Consider the following 17,710-nt stretch of genomic DNA (forward strand, 5'->3'; position numbering starts at 1 on the left):
ATTTTTTTTTTTATATAGAAATGGTCAATGGATTAAAGTGATAGAGAAATGAAAGTAAAGGGCGCAAAGTGATTGGAAAAGTAGTAAAAGGTTGGAAAATATTAGGAGATTGTATGATGCAAAACTTAAATAATTTATCTACTGAAATTTTTTGAGGTGTATTATTTTGGAGTAATGAATCATTGTTATTTACAACTATATATTATTTCTCTTTGAAATGTACAAATAAATTAATGGGCAGAATGTTTATGAATGTCAGAACTTTATTTTTGCTTCTTCTTCCCTTCAAGAATTGGTTGGATTTGGAGATGCCTATTAAAAGCCGGGTTGAAAAGGAATTGAGTTTGGAATTCCGAAAAGATCGGAATCCATGCCAATATAGCAATTGGAAAGAAAAGGATCGATCCCATTCCGTAATCATATGCCTTAGCTAATACCTCAGTGAACTGCCAGAGTCCGGTGTTCTCAATAATTGGCCTCACAGCTTGAGCAACCTGAAGGGAACTAAAATGTCAGAGGGAATAAGGCAAAAGATGCAAACTCTAGACAAATACTATATGCCGGTCCTCTAAATATATGAACAAATTTAGAAAAAAAACTTGGGCATGCCCGTATTTGATACTTATTCTTGAATTCGAGTAACATAGTCAACTAGACATACCAAAATCAGACCCCATCCAGTCGGCAGAAATGCAAGACAGCAGACAAGTAAATCCTTGGACGATAGTTCACAGATGACTGAGAGAGTGATAACAATGGTGAAAACACTTAGGAAGAGGAATGCTTTAAAGAACCTAAACATCAGATGGTAACGAGCACTGAAAAGTTGCCTTCCAATGTTCACTGCCTGTATGTCATGTAGAGATCGAGTTATCCATGCAGAAAATTCAAGGCTACTTCGGAATTTTCAAAATAAAACTCAATATACTTGAGCATTATGATACTTGAATGAATTTTACCTTGACCGTCAGGAAAACTGCCAGAATCACAACCCAGGAAAGCACATAAACAAGGAAATTTTTGCTCTGTTGGGAGATGTCAAGATGATACACCAAGCCATACTGATACAAGAAGAACCGAATCGAAAGAAGAATTTCAAACAGTCTAGCACCATATCCTGAACGACGAAGGTGAGCTTGTTCATCATTCCACCAAGATTGCCAACTCTTGTTTTGCTGAATCCCAATACCACCTTTCTCCTTGATCCACTTATTCCAGCCTTTCCAATCATCTACAATCTCGTCCCATTCGAATCCGGAAGGATTAAACAAAAATGGTGCAAATAACCAAGTCATGGTCATGAACCAAACAGAGTACGTGATTAATACATATGCCATGCTACTCTGGTAGGACCTCCGGAACAAATCGTAAACCACTAACAGGAGCAACAGTTCAAATCCTTTAACAAAGTGGCTTCGTGAATACAATCTGTAGTTCTCAGTAAAGCTGGCATGAAACACCACAACCTTACGTCCGGTAGGTATATACTTAGCTCCGCCATACATAATTGTCCGACCAAAATGATGGGTTTTTGTCCCAAGGGAAAAAGTGAAGAAAACAGCAGCAAACTGCAGTTGCATAAGAACAAAATCTTTAAGGGCCGTAAGAAATCCCTTCTCAAGTCCAATCTCCATTACCATTGGTAAGCCAGTTAAAAGACCAAGCTGAATAAACGATTGAGAAGCAAGAGCAGTTTCCAATGATTCAATGTTTTTCATTCTAGCCTCAATGAGGAGTGCCTTTTCTAGTCCACTAAGAACAAGGTATAGTTGTCCGTAGAGGAACACATAAATTCCGAGTACAGAAATCTGGTTTTTTACAGATCATAAGCGGGAAAGGCAAAAATCAGAAAAGCATCATACAGAGATAAATAGGAATCGGATCAGGTAACCTTGTTTAGTGTGAGAGAATTACCAGGCTGCTGAAGTAAAATCCAATGGTTGTGAAATAGCAAGATAGCATCCTAAAAAAATCAAATCGACGACCAAGACGGTGTATGTCACGGCTTAAAGTTTGTTCACTATTCCCATTAGCAACTTTGGCCTCGAACTTTGAGATTTGATTAAGACCTACATCACGACCTTTGCCAACTTGCAGGTACTCGTGATATGTAATACATCCCCGTCGCAGGGTCGAATTAAATCCTACACAAGGTATCAAATATATTTCACTGCAAGGAAACCACAAGTCTAGGACTAAACGGTTGGTATACAATATCGGAATTCACAAAACCTACCGGCAAAAACATCCTCACTCAAGTTTATTGTTTTTGATGCTTTGCTTATTCCACCTCTTGTGATGTGAAACAGCCTATCAAATACATCTGGATGCCCATAGTGGAAGCGAACCCTGTATATTAATCGAAAGTGAAGAATAAAGCAATAAACACATTGGTTGATATCAAGTAATTATAGAATAGAACAATCTAGGCCTTAGGCTAACAAGAAGTAGTGAACAAACACTGACAATATGGCATCACAAAGACACCCAATTCGGTAACTTTACCAAGAATATGAAACTAACTCCTACTTCGACCAGGGTGGCTAGGCGTTAAGGGTAGATAAGGGTTGACTCCTGTTTGTATATTCGATAAAAACAAATATTGTAGATGTTGCAAAACCAAGATAAGATTGCTCGAAATAATAATTCTGTTGATGTTAATTTGTCGAGTACCGTAATGTAGATGATAGCAGATACAAGAAAGACACATGCAGTTGATTATAAGTAGTATGATATACCGATATCTGCAAAATGAAATACAGCATCAATTACCTGAGAGGATTGGCAAGAAGCCTTTGACCAATGGTGACAAAGCTGGTTTCCTGATACGACATAAACCATGCTAAAGTAGAAACACTGCAGTTTGAAAGAATGTAATTCAGTCATTAAGGAGACAAAAAACTTCCGGTTTCACATAAATGAATGATGGATTCCTCCACAAAAAATGAAACATGATGATATAAAAACTAAATCCAATTTTGCTTGAAATAATATCTTATATCTATAGTCTAATTCCTCTGTGATTCCTTATGTTTGTGTCGAAGCATCTACCCTAAAACTAAGGGATATTACTTTAATATAAGACCACTGAAAACCAAATACTTAACAGCTCTGGGATAATACCACTTTAACAGTTTGTGAAGTTGGTTTAATAGAGATTATATTTGTCCTGTGTTCGAGTTCTCAGATATTGCTAGGTTGTTTCTCATTCTTGCTCGGTCCTTGCTAAATATTCATGCATTAGCTAATACATGAAAACATGTCCACTGACAGATTCTTATTATCATTTTTATGAGTTCAAAGGATTAAACCTTTCAGTGAATATGTATTCCCTCAGACCAAGTATTGTAGGAGGGCGCCGCCCACGGTTATGATGAAACTCTTGCAGAAGATTTCTCACTTTAAGAGCTTCTTCCAAATAATTGTCCTGAAATTTTGGACCAGCATGAGACTAGAAATGCATGCAAAGCAACAAATTTTCAGTTTTTGGAGCAAGAACCTACTTGGTTCATGTCAATTGTTTGGAGAGCTTCTCCACGTGTGAAGATTATGGCATGGTTTTGATTTTCTGGCTTCCCTTCACCGATGATTGGTGGACCAGGAAGCTTTATGCGATAGATTACCTGTAGAAGGATACTAATGAGATATGCTTTAAGACTGCACTTTAGTATAGAATCACAAACAGGGCATGTTAACAGGAATTACGACTTTACAAATATCCATATGATCACTTAATTTAAGAATAGATATAAATAAGCTACTAGGACTTAGAGGTGAGGTTCAGATACAGGCATGTGCTTGACACAGGTATGCTCATTTTTTTTTTCTAAGTTCTTCCATGTATTTGGAGGATTCGGCCCACATACGCATGTTCAAATATGTGTTAAACGATGGTACTTCAAGAAAAATAGTCAGAGTAACATGGTATACTCCATGTGGACAAGTATGCTTTTTGACGTTATACTGTGAATGTTATTGAACCCAATCTTGCTAGACAATAAACTGACACGGCATTTATATTTTTAATTCTTTAATCTCAAAAGGAGGAATTGTGTACTAATCCTATGTTGGCATGCATTTTAGGTATTGGTACACAATTCCTCTAACTGTGACATCTTACTTGGAGCAAAGACCAAACATATCTTTCCATAGTAATCCCTGAACTTTTTCACTTTTCTTAAGTAATCCCCTGTATTTTTATGATAACTAAACAAATCCATATCCTTTTGACTTATAACCAAATAATCCTTTATTTCATATGAAAGATTAATTTATGTTAATGGCTTATTTATGTACAAATTAAAGGTTATAGACTTATTCGGGAAAAAATTAAAGGTTGAGGTATTATTTAGGGGCAATAAAAGTATAAGGGCTTAATTGGTCCTTGGTAAGTGATAAAATTTAGGAGCTTTTTTGTTAATTTAACATCAACCTAATAATGTTTAAACAACTTGATTGACTTAATACCTGATCAAAAGTACCAACAGCTTTTGCCAGAATAGAAAAATAAACCTTTTGAGGCTTATCTCCTATTATTTCTTCTTTCTCTTCAATATATGCAACACGTAGAGCTGGATACCTACAGAGAAGAAACTGTATTTCGTTATTTAGATTTCTAACATACATCTTATGTTTCAATATTTATGCAGTTTTATCATATTTAGATAAGTTACCTTATCATCAAATCCTTTACGTCTTCTGCACGAGGGTCCCCAGAAGATTTATGTGAGCCGAACATTTGACAAGAGACAACATACGTGAATTTCATGTCTACTAAGGCATCTAGTTCCGCAGATGACTTGGGATTATTTCGTTCAAAAACATTAACATCCTCAAGAACGTCTGGATAAGCACAAGTAGCCACGAGGAACAAAATAAGAGCAATAAAAGCTGATTAGTTTAATCATTCTCATTAACTTATAACCATATCTGATAGAATACTTATTAAACATCAGATTATGAGCAGAGGATCATTAACCTTTATACTCAGGCATTTCAAGAAGTGCTTGTAATTTTAAGGCTTGTCTATAGTACATAATTCCTCTAACTGCCACATCGAAAGGAAAAGAAATAAATTAGTAATATATTTACAAGCAATTCAAGCTTCACTTGCAAGCTTGTTAATATATTTTACTAAGAAATTTCAAGCACCTGTTCTGCTTAGCGTTTGGCCACGAAAAGAAGCCCACTTTCTAATCTCTTCCTCCTTGCCATCATCTATTAGTTCATTAATTTTTTTTCTAATCTCTTCCTCCTTGCCATCATCTATTAGTTCATTAAAGTTTTGATATCCCATACGCTCCAAAAAGTTCTTCCACTCATCTAAGAAAAATGAAGGAATGTTATGCACGTGGAGATGTATTCAAATGGATTTTCAATCTTTGCTACTCAGACACAGTTACAAGTATCAGACCCAGATATGTGCCTTACACAAGTATGCTCAATTTTGTTTAAGTTTTTCCATCAATTTGAAGGGTCATATGTACTTATGTCTGGATAAGCATCAGACATGGGTGTCGGAAGTGGGTACTTTCAGAAAAATAAAGTTGAAGTAACACAGTTTTCAATATGATTTTCTACAAAGATAATATTTTATTACCTGGGAAGATTTTTTGCATATAGAAGATGATAGAAACTTGTCCTTTGCTTGATTGTAGCTCCTTCATCGAAAAATTGACATCCTCCATATAATGGGGGGTCATAACACTGTATTAAACAGAATATGTTGGTTCAGAGTCTAAAAGGCTTGTTACTCTGATGAAGCAAGGTTGTAAATGATACATTATAGTGATTCTTAGTTATTACAACAAAAATTCCCATCATAATACTAATGCAAGTAACTGACATTGGCAAGAGTGACAAATACAATACATGGACAAAACACAAAGAACAACTTGGCATCTTTAACTTTTCACGCAGCACCACAAAGAATGCAATTATGAACCAAAATTCACGTAGAAAGATTGCTAACTTTATAACAGAGAGTAATACAATATGAGTACTGTTAATGGGAAAATCTTATTGAAAGAGTCAAATGAAGAGGATATGGGAAACTGTTTACATATACGTAGCCTACTTAAACTGTTATATACTTACAATTTTGTTAGCATAATCACAAAGCACAGAGAAATTAACTATATGCTTTAGACAAATATAATAATATGATGTTCTACCAATAGTAAAGGCTCATGGAGAATTGAAAAACCTGTCGCAGAAGCACATTAATTTATATCCAACACTAGAATCTGAATCTTAACAATACAAGAATAAACAAAATTCGAGAATTCCATGTAACTTCTATCTAAATAGATAATACTTCAATTAGTTTTGCATGATAAGTAGCATGGTAACCAAGGTTAGGTTCAACCTGTGTCTCAGTCCTAAAATTTTGAAGACTATCATCAATCAGAGTCAAGTAACCAAGAGAATAATAACAAGAGAAGACAATTCAACCTGAAAGACATCATACTGCACACTTCAGGAGCACTAGGCATATCCATAAAGAGTGAAGTAGCAAAGAACGAAATACGCCTTCGGGCTTCTAAGTTTGCAGGTATGTCCATTGCCTTATCTTTGACAGTAAGCAATAAATGCAACCGCTTAATCTGTCATATAAAAATTCAAATTCAAATTGTAAGTATATATTTCTCTATCAGAAGCCTGTAAGGCTGCATATGCTAAATATATGCATAAATTGCATGCAGGCTTACTATGGCATAAATACATAACATGAGTGCTCATCTTTCTGCAAGTCATTTAAATGCTTATCATACTGAAAAATTAGCAAAAAAACCCTATTGTGAAAGAACACATGAGAGGAAACCATCACCTGTTCAGTAAGAGGGCCATCATCAGGCAAAGGAAAACATATAGAGGTCTTGCTAGCAGCAGATTCAAATAATTGTGGTTCTATCTTTCTAGAGAAAACAGTAAAATCATCCACAGCTTCTTGGGAGCATTCTATCAAATCCACTACTCTGCATGCATTTAAAGGATGGATTTCAAAAAGTAGAATACAATTTATCTCTCAGAAATGGTACGAGAGAAGAGTCCAAGCATGAAACCTGTGACCGTTTGCCATCATATCATTTGTTACGAGCTCAAAGATATCTTGGAGTACTTGCACAACTTTACCATTTTGATTTTTATCTCCCTCAGCCTATATTATACCATGTAACAAGTTTTGAGATTCCATTTACCGGTTTTGATAGGGAAAAGGGGGGGCAATTATTTGCAGCTTAGCTTTAGTACTATAACACTTACTATCAATTCAAGCAACTCCACAAATTTGTTTTGTAGAGCCGGAAGTGCACTCATCTTGAAATCTTGAAGAAAAGTTGATTCTGCAATGCTTCGCTCAATTTCATTCACGATGTTTGATACAACCCTGAAAAAAGAAATATACAAGTTAACAAATTACGAAGGCTAGAGAGCACTCATAATTTCAAATTTATCCGCCTAACAAGAAAAACAAGACTGCAACATTTTGTTAAAGAAATTTTTTTTTGCCACAACAAGAATGTCATACAAAGGAATAAAACATGCATACATGATGTTGCTTATGTTGATTCATACCTCTTTTCAAGGTCACCAACAATAAGAACTTCAAGGATGTACTTCACCGACTCATAGCACTCCTTTACACAAAAGTACATGTACTCATCTTTTCTAATCCTTTTAAAAAGTTTCTCATCCTTCCCCACAAAATCTCTTGCAATGCTTAGTGCTGTTGAAAACTGAAAAACAGAGCAACATCAAGGAGGAAGACCAATGGTGAAACAAAAACAAAAATTATTTTCATATGAAAAACCATACCTTATTTGCAAGAAGGAAAATAGGCCAGCGAATAAATTCAGGAAACAGCCCAGATGTAGGTATCGTCATCAAATCCATTTCCCTGTAGTCAAAAGAAATGTTTCAGAGTTAATTAGTATGATATTTCCTTGAAGAAGCATTCATGCAATGGAAAAAAACGAACCTATTGCTTATCAAGTCTTCTGATCTAAAATTACTGATAATTTGGTTCCAGACTAGAACAAACTTCAGATCCAATACCTCACTTTTGGACACCTGCGCTAACATCAGTTCAATAATCAGAAAGGGAGAAAACAATATCCCCTAAGAATTTATCATTGATATTCCAAGTTTTGGATCTCAACCTTGCAAAATATGTTCTGGAGGAAACTTTTTGTTCTCTTTTTTGATGGTGGTGGGATGAGGCGGTTGAATGCAGAAGGCAAGGAATGAAATCTACTTCTCAGCATTCCCAATGTCCGGATCTATATAACATGTGGAGTTAGTCTAGTGGTATGCTGCTTATGAAAGAAAATAAAGCCATACCTCACCAAGATGATGCAAAATGCCATAAAGTCCTCCACAGACTGTACAATAAACAGAATACCATATCTGTGTGTCCATGAAATACACCTGAGATAATTTCCAAAGAGTGTACGAATGATAAGGATTAAAAAGCATTATTGAACAAAGTAACTATGACTGATTTACTAGTTAAAATCTGTAATTTCAGATTTCCTTTTTCCTTTCAAAATTTGTCATCAAACAAGGTAATTAAGATCCAAGAACTAACTTTGCCTTTTCTTTTCAAGCAGAAAACTGCAGTTTCAGTTCCTGCCAGAAAATATGCTCATTATTAAGTTAAGTTCTTCATTTTCAATGGTGAGATCAGGCAGATGCTGTTTTCATCATGTAGATAAGCAATACATTTATTGATTGGAAACAAGTTTTAGTCCAGCTAACTTCCTAGGTTAAAGAGAAGTTGTCAATCTTTGGGAGAACTTACAACTATTATGGGAGCCCACACTGCCACAATAGCACCAACATTGCTCCTTACTGGAAGAGAATACAAATGTTCTTTAATAAAAATACAGCTCAAATTTAGCTCTTAAACACACACACACAAAGTTGAAGAGTACCTTTGGGGAAAAGCTCATGCCAGTCATATGTTTGCACACCAATTTTCATAATTTCTCTTGTTGGTGCTATTAGGGGTTTTATCTGCATTGTTTAATTAGTAGTAAGAAATAAAAAATTGGAAATACATAAGCACATTTCTAACCATAACCAAACTCAGAAAGAACAAGTTTTCTATGTATACAAAACCAAATTGTTTAACACTAGCTTTATATCCATGCATCAAATAAAAAGATCATATTGTCAGATTTCTCGAATAAATTTTGTCTGTTATTTCTAGTTTCATCTCATAAAGTAGATTCTGAAATGAAAAATGTAAAGAACATTTGGCATTTTACAACAATCACTAATGAATCAAATGGCTTAGGCCACCACAAAAGAGAAAGGTGAAAATAGTACTGAAGATGAACCATAGCAACATAGTGCTGGTTAACAGGGCAACAGGATTGAGCTTTTAACTTTAGCTACTGATTTGTAGCAAACTTTAACTACTGATTTGTAGCAACCAGTAGCATCAATTCCAAAAAATCATGATGAGCATATGTAATGACATAAGAAATTCCTAACTATTAGATTCTCGGTGTTATGTCACATGAAACGTGAGTCTAAATAAGTTTTGTATAATAAAGTAGTATCTTTGTGAGTCTAAATAAGTCTTGTATGATATAAAAGTATCTCATGAATAATTTTATGATTATGTAATCAGAAAAACGAATGCTGCATTTTAGCAGCACTGTAGCTTTCCCTTCTTTTTTAATGCTATATATTAGCTTCTCACCACAGAATTACATGCAACAGTTTGAGAGATGCTGGTTCTTCCTATGATAACTGAATTCATCTACTTAAACAGTAAAAGCATTCACTGGTATTGTGATCTCTTAACACAGCATGATGCAGTTATATTGTTACTCACCTCAAAACTGTAGCTGAACACTAACTTGGTTGAGAGCACTAGCATCCAGAAAAAGGTATACCTACATTGTAATAAAAAGACAAATATTAGGGGAGATTTTTTTAAATGATGCTTACTGAACTTCGCAATGGGAGCATAGATCATACTTGAAAAGAGAAATTTGAGTCTCCTGCATTCCCCGCCCAACATATAGTCTAGGCTACAAAATGAAAAGAAATTTAAGCAATATTTGCCAAGTAAGGTTAAAGATGAGAAAATGGACCAAAAAAGAAATAGTACGGCATAAGCTGAAAATCATATGCTACAAAAACTTTTCAAGTAATTAATGAAAATGAAGCTATCAACACTCAGGATGAAAGTTTACGATAAATTCACAAAATGGTAAATAATAAATCAAGAGAAAGCAAGGGATCATTCTACAAAAAAATTCTTAGCAAAGGAACAGCCATTTTTTTTAAGAGCTAATTCTAGCTTCCAAGAAAACAAAATTTATCTCAAATAATTCATTAGAATAGTTTTACAACACAAACAAAACAAGAGCTTTTTACTTTGTGTTACCAAATTTTATCTGTGTTGACTATGAATATTAGCAAGGAAATTAAGGTATTTAAGAAATATTTGAGAACAGTTGTTTACTTAACTTTAGCACTTTACAGGAATTTCAAGTAACAATTTTGGTATGGTTTAAGCAGCTAATAATTCATGTTTTACTTACATATTAGAAAAGAACAATCAACTATAGTAAGTATTATTATAGTTGGAACTTGTTGATCGTGTTACTATCTTACAACAGCATATTGAATGATTCAATATAAATATACAAATTTTAACCAGAAAGAGGAATTACAAAAAAGAATGATCTCTACCTGTGTCCACCTAGATATAGTTCTGCAGATGCTCCAGTTTGAGATTTCAATGTACTTGCTAACAGCCGGAACAAAAAATAAGACTAGATCAACTGCATTAGTTATTAGGTATATTACCACAACAACCATAAAGGGAGAATAGCACCATTTTCCAATCCAGCTTTCATATTGTGTGGAATAACAAGTATATTTCCTCCTAGACTGAGCATAAACAACAGGAAGAACAATGGTCCATATCACCGCATAAGCAAGCCTTAGCAATTGTATCCGTTTTTGAGATAACTCCATAGTGTTTCTTGCTTTCCATGTGAAGGTAATATCTAGAATTGCTGCAGGTCCAATGATGTATAAGATTCACATTCTTTGTGTACATATTCATGCATATGCATACATCTGATGGATGTATTTGAAAGAGGCATACAAACATACATATAAACGTATATATATGTCTATGCATATATGTGTTCACGTATGTATTAGCTGATACCTTAAATTTCTCCAATGAAATTATATCCTTAACCTATTTTTCAGAAAAATAAATCATTAACTTGCTCTACTAGAGTATGCTCCTTAAGTTGCATCTATTCCTCAGTGGCAAATTGTTTGAATGTGATGTAAAAGGAGGGGAGAGGGAGGAGAACATTTTTATTGCATTCCTCTTCAGAACTGGTAATTTCCATGTTCATTACTAAATGTATATAGTAAGCTATTTTAGCTCATACCTTGTATGAGCTTAAGAATCGCAGATGTTATGAAGATGCTCATAACATCCTCCAATATTACTGCATCGAACACTTCAAGTGGAGATCCAACATCATGGCAAGCCATAATTATCATTGCCTGAAAAGAAAACCAATCTGATGATCCTAACCCAGTATATATATCACAAGTAGCAGTCATCCAGTAAACTAACCTGAAGGGATAGTATAAAAAAGCTCCACATCCTATCAAAGCTCCTAAAAACTTGCCAAAAGGAACGGATCTCTACAAAATTTGTCTTCCCCAACCACTTTGGTTCACTATTCTCCTCCGAAGTTACCTGTTGGAGAAAAAGCAGCACAACAGAGACAGAAATGCTGGTCATATGTCAATTATGTAGTTAGAAGGCTGACAGTCAGACAGAGATACAAGAAACAAGAATAGAGATGAAAGTATTGTAAGTCAGGAACAATGAAGCACAACTAATGTGAAGCCATCTTCAGGATATTTTACCGGAGCCAAATTCAAACACATAATGATACACATTTAAATGCTTGAGTGGAATGTGCTCGTATCAAGACAATCTTGAACACCAGGATAGACGACAGAATTTCTAGTCCTTGTCCTGCATAGTATGATATCCTGAAGATGGCTCATTCTCAAGTCTAATGACTCATATTCTCAAGTTACTTGGCAAACTTTTCAATCTAAAAGAGTTAGATACTGGTTCTTTGTGTGAAGTTCTTCAAAGCACATCAAAGCAATGTTCTTCACCCCATCCCCTCCTCCCACTTCTTTTTCCAATCACTTATCAATGAAAATAATTTAGTTCTAACATCGAGAAAACAAGGATTACAATGATCAGCTAAGTACAGCTGAATATGTTCCCTGGAATCGTCCAAGGCCAAACACAGCAGATGGCTGTTACACAAATTTTAGATAGTAGAGTAATTTAGTCATTCATGGAGAGGGTCTCTTACATCGTTTAACCCCTGTTCTTCATCTTCAGTTTCTTTTTCCTTCCTCTGTTCTCTAGCACTCCTAGAATTCTTAACTTTGCTCTTCTTAGGAGAACTTGTGCAGAAAAAATCATGCTTCGTACGCATAGGCCAACCTACTTGGAAACAATCAGGAGACCTGAAGAAATTTTGAGAGTTATAGTTACCCCTATGTCTTAACTTCTTGAAATAATGATTTCTGGACAAGGCAAAGCAGAAAGTCAATTTAAAAAGTAAAGGAATGGAAACCTAACCAGAAAAACTCATTCAGGTCATCATAGTTCCTCCATGTAGTATGGTCAGCTGTTCCACATTTGTTTTTCTCAGCTTCCTTCAGTTTCAACAAGAAAATTAGATACTTCAAGGGAACTGGAAGTATGAGACTAAACACTAAGCAATACCTCACGTATGACTTCATATATGGGGGTAACCACATTGCTAAGGAAAGACTCACGGCTTCCTCCATATGCTGGCTCGATTGTGTCACCAGTTGTCATACTAACAGCACCAGTTAACATACCGTGCAATTCATATGCCATCTGATTTAAAGCCGCAAAAGGATATCACAGAATTGTCAATAATTGCAATAACATGCAGTACACTTATATCTTAAATGGAGTTCACTTAGTGAATAAATGCTCATGCAAATCACCAAATTATTTCAAACCTAAAGTGAAGTTTACAGGTTGATTGCTGCATCTATTGATGATTGATATTAATCTATTCCATAACAGTCTAAGGTTCAGATTATTAAACCTATAATAAAAGAAAAATAGAATATATTTGTGATTATACAATAGTCAATTTCCAGTACAATAACTATTCTAATGCTTTCATTTTTAAATTTCCTATTAAAGCATCCAACCTAAAAACCAATTGGCTATAGGTGGAATGGAGGGGCCCAACTTTAACATAAGATCACAAGAAACCCAATACTTAATCGATGTGGGATAACGCCACTTAATACTCCTCATCACAAGTAGCTTATTGAGCCCACACATGTAACAACCTTACCAGGGATCTTTAACCGCAGTTTTGGTTAGACAGGAATAACACCTAATAGAACTTGGGCTGAAGAACACCTAATAGAACTTGGGCTCCGATACCATGTTAAAACATCCAACCAAAAATCAATTGGTTATAGGAGGTGGGGCCAACTTTAATATAAGAACACAGGAAGCACCAAAACATAATACTTAGCATGTCCTAAAGAAGAGAAGATATGTGATAGACATATTATGAAGTTACTAAAGTGATATCATTGATTCTTATAGCTCTTCCAACATCCAAACGAGACATAATCATTTTCAAACTCTTACAGTTTCAGTCATCTGCAATGATCTGAGTCTTTCACTAACATGGTTTATGCTCTCTATACTAGAACCATGACTGAATTCTACCATAAGGAATTAATCAACAGAACTAGATTTTTCAGCTTACATGGTGAAAGATATAACAAAGACATTCTGGCATAAATCGCAGGTTCGCAGCCTCTCCCCAAATAAGAAGATAAAGACCTATATATAGAATTTTATATTGCTGAGCATCTTGTTTGACACAAGGCAACCTGCAAGGAGAAATAATACAGTTGTTTCATGAAAGTTGAAAATCTAAAAGGAAATCACTGAGAATCTTCAGATCAAAGGGATTAATGAAACTTAGGCCTGGCCTAGAATTTAACCCTCATGAGAGGGTTGAGGTCTACCGTTCATACCCTCTTTGATTCCTTAGAATTCTTTGTTATGTAACAATAAAGATACAGAAGAAATTAACGGCAAAGAAATTAACAGAAACTGATTAAAGAGAAAAATAGAAATTCCATTCACTCTCTTACCTGATATTGCTTTTTCTGACCAAGAATTTGCACCAGTTTGTATAATTTTTGAAAAACTTTCTCATTAGCTCATCAATAGACGCATCAATTGTCTGACATCATAATATGCAAGTCAAATGCAAAGAATTTTTAAGCCAAAAACAGTTTAAAATTTAAAACAGGAAAGAAGCTAAATCACCTTCAAGGCCAACGCTTGCTTCCGAGAGTGCCGAGAAAGGACATTAGCAAGGAGTAGAACAAGATGTTCCCTCTGGTTGGCTACATTTTCTTTCTGAAAAACAATGCACAATATGAATTTCACTTTCTTCAATGCATTAGGAACACAAAGAACACCATTTCATAACTGTTAAATCATGCGTCCTCCCATGGAAAAGAAACAGAGAAATAAAAGAAGATATTTCAGAATACCTGGAACCCAAAAGAATACTGAAGAAATTCAAAACAATCTACGAAAGTCCCACGTTTTGGAAGGTTCTGGGTTGAGGGTAAACCACGGACATTACGAATAACTTGAATAGCAACTTTAATCTGCAAAAGTTCATTCGTTTGTGACCAATCTATTCCTTGCAACCACATGTCAACATGAATATAAATCGATATATTGAAATTCACTGCAAAATTGACCAGTTTCTCCAACTGCAACAACGCAAAGGTTCAACAGCAGAGGAAACAGGTGCTGAAGTTTTTTGCAAAATCATGTGACAACTACCTCTTAGAGACAAAAGTGGACAGAAAAAAGAAAACCAGAGTGTATTCGTGTAGTGTCAGACCTCAGGAAATTTCATAATTGCTTGCTGAATACCTCCATGATCAAGTGGCAGAATATTGTAGGCAAACAACTCAGATCTAGCTTGAATGCTCTCTCTGTCAGCAAGGGCCTTCAAAGGAAAAAAGAGATATAACATAAGATGACAAGCATAGTAACAAAATCCAGATATTACAAAATACTATGGTAAGAAGGCTAAATCATAGGGGGGAAATAGAACCTGAGGACCAGCTATAACTGTCTTTAGTACTTCATACAACACAGAAGCAATTCTACATGCATCTAGCAACTTCTCTCCATGACTAATCCAGAAAGAAAAAGGAAACAGAACAAAAGTGAATAACACGTTAATTTCATGTAGAGGACATATATATTGCTATATAAACAAGAGCAAAGCATCAGCAAAATTTTGCATTTTACCTATTTTCCAAGTCAAATGCTTCGGCATGTTGGTTGATATATCTCCTATTTTCATCATAAACACGTTTAAGTTCTCGTGAGTCACTCTGTTCCAGCCTGGTTGTTTTTGAAGTTTCTTCATCCTATCAATCATATAAAGCAAGAAAGGGATAATAAATTAAATAGAGAAATAAACATAGGGTTAAAATCCCAAATGGCCATATACTAGGAAAAGAAAATGAATAGACGTGAGAAATACATGCAGTTTAACTGCTAAAATGAATTTTCTGGAAAAAGCATTTTATGGGGAATAACTGAAAACTGATTGTGGAGCAAAGGTGCATAAAATGACTCTAATTATTAGCAATTAGTCATTTTCAACAACTTCAATTTTCTTCTAATTAAATTTATCATATCTCATCACCACTATTACAAATCAATTTCTTTGCATCTAGCCATGCTTCACATGCAGGTTTGTGCCCTTAATTAGCCTCAAGATATTCCATACAATCTAAAATTTGTGGTAAAGGATTAACTTGGGGGTCAGTAGCAGCATCCTGAATTAACCCCATTTGATGGGATGCTTTAAAGAGATTTGGCTAGGTGGGTCTGGAGTAGCTCTACTGAGGGACTGATCCATTAACAGTTTTCTACAAAGCTCAAACAGACACAAAGCCTCATCCTTGGAACCATGATGCTGCTCTAAGTTTACAAATTTCTAGTCGGTTACTTACATTGTTACCTTCCTATTGGAGAACTATGTTACTTGGACTTCCCATTTTATTCAAATTATGTATAGAAAATAGCATGCGGATGCTTTACGCACAAATTAGGAAAGTAATGAACATGGGATCAAGGCACCTCATTGATAGCGTAATGACCAAACATACAATTGACTAACAATCATCTTAGCCTATGTCATCTCAATCAATGCGAAAAAAGCTACCTAAATAACCAACATTATAAATTTAAGCGTGGAAGATGAGCTTCAATCTTAGCTCTTACACGTTCAAGCCTTTGAAGAAGCACGGTTTTAAACTGTCTAACTTTCCTTCCTGTTGAATTACGGTCCAAGTTATGTGCTATTTCAAAAGCATGAAAACGACCTGCCACAAAAAGCAACATAATTAGAGCTGAACGCATTATATACCTTCACTCTGAACTTCATAACAAATATATTGAATGAATAATGTAAAATTATATAAATTATCAAATGAGATAACCATCTTGAAGCAGTTAATAACACAGCATATGGGATTTGACAACAGATTTCAACCCAAAAATATTCAAAAGCCATAACTTCATAACCCCATAAAATCAACTGAATTTCCGGTCTTCAAAATACAAACATCTCATTAGACAAACTATATGGTCAGTAAATAAACTAGAAACAGCCAAAAGAGCAACCATAATACTGCTATTTAGATCTCTAAATATCTATACTTACAAAGATAAGCAACACGAGGGGCTTTCCATTCCAACATATTAGCAACTCTAAGAAACCTTTGGATTTCAGAAGTCAAAGTAGGAGGTAAACTTTCACTGTTAAACACTTCAGGAACATACCCACCACTTCCACTACTACTACTTTCACCATAATAAGGAAGTGATTTTATAACACCCTCACTCCCTTCATCTTCATCGTAAACGACTGGTTTCTTGTTGGGTTTTGGTTCTTCAATGGGATCATCAACAGGGACAATCTCATTCGACATGTTTTCAGCAGTGGTGAAAAGGGAAAGACTAATGAGCGTAAAGGGTATATAAGGAGTGGGATTGTGATGGTTTTGCTTTGGTTTTGGTTTTGGCTTTGGCTTTGGCTTTGGCTTTGCATTTTGCTTTAAAGTTTGCTTAATGGGAGTGTTTTCTGCTTTTTTGGGATGGGTAAATGGAAAGATGATTTGTGAAATTTTGATTGTGTGGTTTGGTGTTCAAGCTTTTTCCTCTGTCTCTGCTTTTGCTTTTTTGAATCTTTTGTGTTTTTTATACAAAGAAAACAGAGAAGGGAGAAGAAGGGGGGGCTTTTAAAAGTGTGATGCATGGCTGGTTTTTTCTTAGTTCTATTAAATAAAGAAAAGTAAACTGTAGAAGAAAACAGAGAAAGGGACTACACCAGTGGATCGGTTCAGTCCGGTTTTATAATTTTTTTAATTTTAATTATTTATTTAATTATTATTTCATTACTAATCAACTCGATTGAACTAAAAATCAGTAAATTAACATTTTCAACCATTGATTCATTAATGGGTCGAAATTGAATTATAAAGTTTTTATTTTATTATTTTCAAGGATTAACATAATTTT

The 17,710-nt window shown here is 34.9% G+C and overlaps 1 protein-coding gene across 1 annotated transcript; it reads right to left on the reverse strand.

Annotated features, from left to right (window-relative positions):
- Positions 1–133: 133 nt before the first annotated feature.
- LOC105801348 (putative callose synthase 8) lies at positions 134–17,386 on the reverse strand. Its single transcript, XM_052623831.1, has 41 exons — positions 16,854–17,386; positions 16,412–16,512; positions 15,428–15,549; positions 15,228–15,309; positions 15,012–15,119; positions 14,650–14,769; positions 14,420–14,512; positions 14,242–14,333; positions 13,848–13,974; positions 12,809–12,946; positions 12,662–12,738; positions 12,390–12,546; positions 11,624–11,749; positions 11,433–11,550; positions 10,711–11,039; positions 9,991–10,043; positions 9,845–9,905; positions 8,934–9,015; positions 8,801–8,850; positions 8,341–8,427; positions 8,160–8,279; positions 7,979–8,070; positions 7,816–7,897; positions 7,576–7,736; positions 7,264–7,387; positions 7,065–7,159; positions 6,830–6,977; positions 6,454–6,605; positions 5,600–5,706; positions 5,152–5,322; positions 4,979–5,047; positions 4,674–4,842; positions 4,468–4,579; positions 3,504–3,623; positions 3,312–3,427; positions 2,773–2,856; positions 2,237–2,349; positions 1,915–2,144; positions 960–1,808; positions 662–847; positions 134–494 (listed from the first exon to the last, which is right to left on the reverse strand). The coding sequence occupies exons 1-41, from the start codon at positions 17,119–17,121 to the stop codon at positions 264–266; spliced, it is 5,922 nt and encodes a 1,973-aa protein (XP_052479791.1). The 5' UTR covers positions 17,122–17,386; the 3' UTR covers positions 134–263.
- Positions 17,387–17,710: the final 324 nt, after the last annotated feature.

The sequence above is a fragment of the Gossypium raimondii genome, chromosome 11 (assembly GCF_025698545.1).
Source record: "Gossypium raimondii isolate GPD5lz chromosome 11, ASM2569854v1, whole genome shotgun sequence".
NCBI classification, from domain to species: domain Eukaryota; kingdom Viridiplantae; phylum Streptophyta; class Magnoliopsida; order Malvales; family Malvaceae; genus Gossypium; species Gossypium raimondii.